Source organism: Chrysochloris asiatica, unplaced genomic scaffold, assembly GCF_000296735.1.
Source record: "Chrysochloris asiatica unplaced genomic scaffold, ChrAsi1.0 scaffold00003, whole genome shotgun sequence".
NCBI classification, from domain to species: Eukaryota; Metazoa; Chordata; class Mammalia; order Afrosoricida; family Chrysochloridae; genus Chrysochloris; species Chrysochloris asiatica.
The window spans coordinates 6,731,371-6,739,658 of NW_006408521.1; the positions used below are offsets into that span (position 1 = coordinate 6,731,371).

The 8,288-nt window shown below is 33.4% G+C and overlaps 1 protein-coding gene across 3 annotated transcripts in view; it reads left to right on the top strand.

Moving 5' to 3' along the window:
• Positions 1 to 8,288, top strand: part of PCDH15 (protocadherin-related 15) — a 1,066,306-nt gene that overhangs the window by 918,646 nt on the left and 139,372 nt on the right. For all 3 annotated transcript variants that reach the window (XM_006831105.1, XM_006831106.1, XM_006831104.1), the window contains one exon: positions 774 to 901. In XM_006831105.1, coding sequence (XP_006831168.1) covers positions 774 to 901 — 128 coding nt within the window. The remainder of the gene's footprint in view (positions 1 to 773; positions 902 to 8,288) is intronic.

Here is an 8,288-nt window from a genome sequence, read left to right on the forward strand (position 1 = left end):
TCATATTTTGGATGTATTATGAAGGGAGGCAAATCTCTGGAGAAGGACATCATGCTTGAGAAAAGTGGAGGGTCAACAAAGAAGACGATCCCCAACAAGATGGATTGACTTAGTGGCAGCCGTAGTGGGCTCAAACATAACAGTGGGGATGGCACTGTGCTGGGAAGTGTTTCATTCTGTTGTGCACAGGTTCACTATGAATGACAACTGACTTAACTGCGTTAACAAAAAGCAGATTGAGGAAGACAAGTATTTTACTGAAAGAACTTGTTTACAGCTCTCCATTTATCAGCGACCTGTTTAAGCACATTTTATTTTGAAGAGACCCATGCATGTATGAACCAGAACTCTAGAAACCATACACTTTGACTTTCCTTTCTGAGTGTGTTGGCGGGGAGTGGATACACACTTTGATGTAGTCAATAACTGTGTGAAGTGTTGTGAACATAAATAATCTCATTGAAGGGTTCAGAACACAATTATTTCATTGCATATTAAACTAAGTAAGATGAATTTCAGGGCATTGTAATTAAAATAAAGAATAAGTTAACATTATTATGCCAGAACCATAATTATCAGCATACTCTGTGAATTGGAGGATACCATTTAAGAATTACTTACCGATTTTCATAGTTTCCTTGTTTTATTAAAGGCAGTATGAGACTTACTTATTACATTTTTTCCCAATGAATTAACAACCTGAAAATATATTAGGGTTTTGGGATTTTTTTTTTTTCTAATTTTGCAAAAAATCTATTCTTTCTCTTCTCTAGGCAATACAGCCAAAGTGTACATAGAAATTCAGGATGAAAATGATCATCCCCCAGTGTTTTCAAAGAAATTATACATTGGAGGTGTATCTGAAGATGCAAGAATGTTTACTTCTGTGCTCAGAGTTAAGGTATGTGAATATATATTAGATACAGATGTAGAGTGAAAATGAAGAGCTCAGATTTTACAGATAAATGATAAGCATACTGTTTGCATCAAGTGCATACTTATTTTTACTGTTTAAAGCAATTCCCCAAACTTAAAAATTCATGACTTTAATTATCCATGATTAATGGGAATTAATTAAATGAAGTGAAGAGTCACATTTTTACCCTTTGTTTTTACCATAACAAATGTGAACCAATTATTTATGCTGTTTTACATGGAATAAGATATTTAAATATGTGTAAGTTTTCCTAGTAGATTTTAATGCCTCAAGTACTTTGAAAAAACATTTTAGGATAACTTTTAAGGAGGAGAAAAAATTAAAAGGTAGGGGGAGATACCAGAAACTAAGCAGTTAAGAATCTAAATTAGTTATTTTCTGAAAGTATATTAGTAATCAGTTTTTAAAAATAATTATAAGCATGCAAACATTAAACGTGAATATCCCTGAATAAACCCAGATGTTGATTATCTGGTTCTGTACTTGAGTGATTTTCTTTCTTTCTTTCCCTATTACTAGGCACATCATGATTAGATCTTTCCTTAAACATAACTTTATCACTTTAAACACCAACAGTATAGAAAAGGAAATATCAAACAATCAAAGTGTGCTGTGCTTGCAAAATAGCTTGCCCATAGTATCAAGTACTGATTTCTGATCAAACACATCAGTTTTAGCTAAAAATGGCCCATGTATTTAAGTTCATTCAGTTCACATTATGACTCAAAGCAGCAGTCCTCTAAAGATTTTGAATCTTACTTTATATTTTTATTCGCAATAACTGATTGATTTGGATTACCTATCTATTCATCAAGCATTCATTGTGTGCATATACTATACTAAGCTTTGCTCTAGAAATTATGCATAGAGTAATCAAAAAAGTAATAAAACATACCAAAAGCGTGAAAGAAACAAATACCATATTAGTAAAATAAGTACCTGTTTTATACTATGTTGCATTGTAATGGAATATCTAGGTGATGCAAATGGTTAACACACTGGGCTGCTAACCAAAAGTTTGAAGAATGAAATCCACCCATAAAAAGACCTGTAGATCTACCTACAAAAAACATCATCCACTGTAAACCCTATAGAGGACAGTTCTATCTCAGAATGAACACAAAAACAACTTGTCATCGTGATAAATTTTAAGAGAAAGAAAAAACTAAAAGCTTTGTAAGAAGAGAATGAAAATGGTACTTTCTTAAAAAAAAAAAAAAAAAAAAAAAGACAGGTAAACAACACCTCCCTTAGAGGATAATTGTAAAAGACCTCAATAGAAAGTGAAAGACGTGTGTAGGGTTCCTACAGAGGGTGGGGGAGCAGGGGTGGAGCAGTCTGGCTATTCTGTTGTAAAGGTCCTAACATCAGAGGCTGCTTGGAGTTTCTGGGTTCTTAAGAAGACTGGTTGCAGTTGAAACTAGAAATGTCACCAAAGGATTTATTCTAGATACATTGAAAAGCATACTTCTAAATTGGTTTGACCAGAATTGTGTTATAATTTCCTATAAAATTATTGTTTTTTCAGTGTTATTTAACTCAAAGAAACAGGAAAAAGTGGCAAAGAATAATTCTCTAGAAGCAGTAATTCAGAGACAGAGTGCTGCTTAAGACCTATCCCTAGGCTCCGTGCTACATTTCTTGTTGTTTTTGTTGATAAGTGTTTATTGAGTCGGTTCAGACTTACTACAACCCTGTATAGGATTTCTGGTGACTTTGAACCCTGGACCTTTATAGACTTTGGATTTACTGCTTGAGTGATAGGCAGTATTTTGTTGGCTGGGTGGCAGGGAGGGTGAGGAGAGGAGGAGATAGAAAAATAAAAAACTTAATATTCAAAGTGAAAGTGAAGGTTGCATATTTACTGGATGTTATTGAACTCAAGGGAATCATGGGAGAATATATGGGATAGAAGAAACTGAGTTTTATTAGGATGTATAAACTACTACTACATGGAAAGAATTACCTGGGTAGTATCCTTGAGCGAAATCTCAAACTTTTTGTAAAGTGGCAAATAGGGATGGAATTGATCACAATGAATTTGTAGAAACACGTAATAATTACTTGTAATTATAGCTTCCTCCTGTTTCAGGTTTCTTATGCAAAACATTACAGTGCTCTGATTTCTATTCAAAGGGGTGAGGTAGTAACCCTTACAAAGGCTGGGGGAGCAGATAGAGATAATTATTCTCCAGAACTATTAGGAACTCTGTGAAACCTTTTAATCTATTATTGGATTATCCAGATTAGGGAAAATGATTCTTTCCAGGAAACCAATTTAATATAACATGAAGTGTCTCATAGACATTTGAAGAGAGAGAGAGAGACAGAGAAAGAGAATCTGTTTTCCAGAATGAAAGTTCAGTCTATATTAAGACAACTATATGCTGTTATAATTTGGGAAGAAAGCACTCATTATTATGTGGATTTAAAGGAAAAAAGACATTTGACTTAAATGAATAAGTGTAATAAAATTTATAAGGCAATAATTGTCACCATAACCTTCTGAGCTAACCTCTCTGCCTCTGCCTGGAATTTAAGTGGCCCAAAAAGTGTTTTCTGAAGCAATTGATTTAAATGCAGCTTTATCTCTGGATCATATTGGTCAATCCCAAACTTGACCCCAGTTATAATTCAGTCCATAAATCAACTTTACTCACTTTTATCTTGTTTGAAAGACTGATGGAAATATCAGTACTTTGAGCTACTGCTCTTCATGTAATGATTTTGGCATTCAATGTACCAAAAGGTTGCTAAACCCAAGATGTTCACTTAAAAATGTTGAACCATGTGAGATGCCAACTTCAGTAGCAAAATGATACTGCCATCAATGGTTTTTCTATAGGGATTTTCTACTTATCTTAAAGGCTCACTCTGAGTAGAAATGGTTGACTACAACAGCAAGTAAGATCTGGATCTAGAAATATCTTTCAAAAGATTTAGTTAAGTTTCTAGTATTACATTTCCATTTAACAGCAACCGATAGCTAACTTAATAAAGACTGTGAAATATTAAGTATGACCAATATTAATGAAAATAAGATTAAAGTTTATGTAATGCCAAAAATAGAATGTCCTAATAAACTAATTCTTCATATTAATATGATAATATGAAGTATCATATATCAATTATCACTCCCCCAGTACAAAATCTGTTATTGTCAGGGAGGGTAAAACAATTATCCCTTTCACAGGCTCATTACTAAATTTATGATTGTTGGTCTGAATGTAATGTAAATTATATGTATATAAATGCTTTCTTTTTATTGTGTAAAATAAACTGCAACTATTTTTGCTATAAATGTCTGAAGAGTGAAAAAAAAACCAACTTAGTTTTTTAAAAGTAAATGAAAAGTGGCATTTATAACTTGAAAAGTCACTTTAATGTAGAGTTTGATAACTTTTTATGTGCTTTAAGTCATTGGAAATAATATACAAAGAGTACGTAGTTTATTCAGTGAGTAACAAAATCATTTTGTCTTTCCTAAACTGATTGGTGGCTCATATATTCCAAAGTTAAATTGTACTGTATCTAGATGGATTAGGAATTTATTTAATGACGATGTGTCTCTCAGATGATTAAATGTGCAACAGTCCAGAGTGTGGGAGATGCATATTATCTTTTGATTTAAGCTTGAATTTTCTCATAGGAAATTTCATATGTCATAGAATAGTGATAACTTTGTGTACTCATCTATATTATATTTCAAGGACCATACACTTCTTCATCTAGAGGATATGTGTCATAAATAATGATAACCTGAGTACTCCCTTTGAAACACTCAGAATCCTAAATTGAAGACTATATTGCAAGACACGATTCCAAAGATAACTCAGGAAAAAGAGAATTATTTCTGTTGAAAATGTCTCATAATTTCTCAAATCTCAATTTAAGTTTGTGTTGTATTGACCTGACATTGGAGACCTATTAGAGCAATTTAAGCAAAGTGATTTTAAAAGATAACTTTTAAAAAGTCTTTAATCATAGTTTTCTAAGTACATTTTAGTTTTGAAATGTCTAACTATTTCCCATTAGAATAAAAAGTATTAGATTTCTTTAAAATTGATTTTAGTAAAATTTAGCTCTAAATATGCCATAAGAAAAAATAATTCTCTCTTTAGTACTTGTAATTCATTTACATTGATAAAACCAGCAGATCTGGAACAGAATGCAAATATAAATGTATGAAGACACATAATTTGTGTTCAATAGTCTTTAGTTAACTGTGTCATCTGCAAAAAAAGACTTTATTATTTTTTTTAACAACAGGCACACACACATATAAAAGTCTGAATTCACAGAAATGCGTAGTAAAGAATAAAACCTCAAAATCAAATTCAATGCCATAGAATTGATTCCCGGAAATTCATAGTGACACTTTATTGAGTTTCTGAGGGTATAAATCTTTATAAGACCAGAAAGTCCCATCTTTCTCCATTGTGTCTTTGAATTGCTGACTTTGTGGTTAGCAGTCCATGGCGATTATACAGTACCACCAGGGTGCCATATTGTAATGAAATGTTGTTTTTCTTGTGTGCCATCCAGTCAGTTTCAACTCATAGCGACCCTGTGTAGGATTTCTGAGCCTTTAAGTCTTCAAGGAAATAGATAGCCTCTTTTTTCTCCCCCAAAGTGGCTAGTGGCCTTGAGCCATGTACCTTGTGGCGGCTCATAGTCCCGTGAAGTCTTAAGTAGATATCTCCACAAAATAGATCCTGAAACTTTATGTGATAGCTGTAGTAGTCCTTGCAAATACATTTTTTTCTCTTCTAGAGTGTTTCATTTAATTTTTCCCTAGGATTATTTTTTCCCTAGTTAGTGAAGGTTCCTTAGAATCCCAAGTGATCTTGTAAAGGTACACTTTAATTAGTACCATAGTAATTTGAAAGACATCCTCAGAAACCTCTGTTGTTTTTTTCTTTTTAATTAATTCCATTTTAGATTGGAATGTAGGTCAATGTCTAACTGTAGTTTTGATTGACATTTCTTTAACAGTAATAATCATGATTATCTTTTTTTATGCTTATTGACTGCTTGGATATCCTTATAAGTGAAGTATCTTTGCAAATCCTTTGTCTATATCATGACTGGGTTGTTTGTCATTTGTTGTGCTATTTCAGTTATCTGTAGATTTTAGAGATTAAGCCGTACTTGAGTAAATTGTTTCCAAAGATTTTTTTCTGGAGTCCTGGTGTGACTGTATAGAATAAGCACTGGATTGCAATGTCAGCAGTTCAAACTCACCAGGCGTTCCTCAGTAACTATGAGTCAGAATCCACTCAACAGCACTTAACACAACAGTAGTAGGTTATTTTTCTGTTATTTTAATAGTCTTTGGATGAGCACTGGCAAGTTTTTACTTTATATGAGGTTCTGTTTATCTATTGTGTTTTCTATTTGTGCATTTGTTAGGCTTTTTATACTATTACGAAAGTCTGTGTCCCATAGTTTGCTGTCTGTTTTCTTCCAAGAAAGTTATGGTTTAAGGTTTACCATTTAGGTCTTTAATCTGTTTTGAGTTATATTTTGTGTATGATATAAGGGATGGGCCTATTGCATTTTTTGCTGGTGGATATCCAGTTTTTCTAGAACCATTTATTAAACTGTTTTCTTCCCACTGAATGGATTTAGTCTCAGTGAAAAACAATTGATGAACATACATCTGAGTTTTCCATTTTATTCTAGTGCTCTATGTATTTGTCATCAAATCAGTAGCAGGCTTTTCTTTTTTATTCTTCCAGTGACTGTATGGTATATTTTGATATAACGGAGGATGAAATTTGATTTGTAATTTTTGTTAAGTACTGCTTTGGCTCTTTGGGGGTACTTCCCTTACCATATGAAGTTAGTCATTAGTTTGTTTCATTTCAGTAAACGATATTGCTGAGATTTGTATCAGGATTGAATTGTCTCTACAGATGACTTGAGGTGGAATTTCCATTTTTAGTATGTTAAGTCATCCAGTCCATTTACACGTCCTATTAAAATTTTCTATGTATTCAACTTTTATGTCCATAAGTAAATATATTTTCATTGATTTTAAATGGTATTTCTTTTTTTTTTCTCACGATAATCTTTGCTGTTGTTAGGTGACACCAAGTAGTTTCCAACTCATAATGACCCTGTGCAAAACAGAATGAAACACTGTCTGGTCCTGTGCCATCCTCACAGTTACATTTGAGTCCAATGCTACTGCCACTGTATAAATCCATCTCCTTGAGGGTCTTTGTCTTTGTTCACTGACCCTCCACTTTACCCAGCATGATGTCCTTCTCCTGAACTGGTCCCACCTGATAACATGTACAATCTTTGTTAATGTACCTAACTAATTTTAATGTATTCATCCTGTACCGTGGAACATTGTTAAATTCCTCTTTTTATTCCAGCAGTTTCTGGAATCTTCAGGGTTCATTTACTCTATACTATTTGTAAGATCATGCCATCTGCATATAGAAATAGTTTTACTTTTTCTTCATTTGGATTCCTTTTTTTTTTTTTTAACTTTTGTTTTTGTTCTGGCAAGGACTTCAGTACAGTGTTGAATAAATGTGTTGATAATGCACATCATTGTTTAGTTTCAGTCCTCAAAGAGGAATATAACATTCACTGTTGCATTCTTGTTACATGCCATTGTGCTGGTTCCAACTCACAGTGACTTTATATAGAGTTCCTAAGACTTTAAATCTTAGCAATAGCAGAAAGCCTCATCTTTCTTTCCGAGAATACCTGGTGAGCTTGAACCACCAACTTGTGATTCACAGTCAAAGGCCTAGCATATGAAGTCACCATACTTCCTGCTTTTGCATGTTATGTTATGTGCCGTGGAGTCAGTTCTGATTCAGTAGTGATTCTGTACAGGGTTTCTGAGGCTATAATCTTTACAGGATTAGAAAGCCTCATCTTTCTACCGTGGAACAGCCGGTAGTTTCGAACTGCTAACCTTGTGTTGCATATACACCATTTAATTAGACTGAGAATTTTCCTTCCTATTTCTATTTTGCTAAGGGTTTTTGTTGGAGAGACTGTTGAAGTTTATCAAATGACTTTTCTGCATCAATTGATATAATCATATCATTATTTTATTTTATGTATGTGGTGGATTGTATCGATTGAGTTTCTACTGTGGAACCACCTTTGTAATCTTGGGATGAATCCCACTTGATCATGGTGTATGTTTTTGTTTGCTTTCATTCATCCATCCATCTATTTGTACTTATATTTGTATTTGTATTTATATTTATATGTTGTTAAGTGCCGTCCAGTCGGGTCCAACCCATAGCGACCCTGTATAGGGTTTTCAAGGAGATGCTGGTGAGCTTGAACTGCCAACCTGTGCAGTCTGGCACATTAA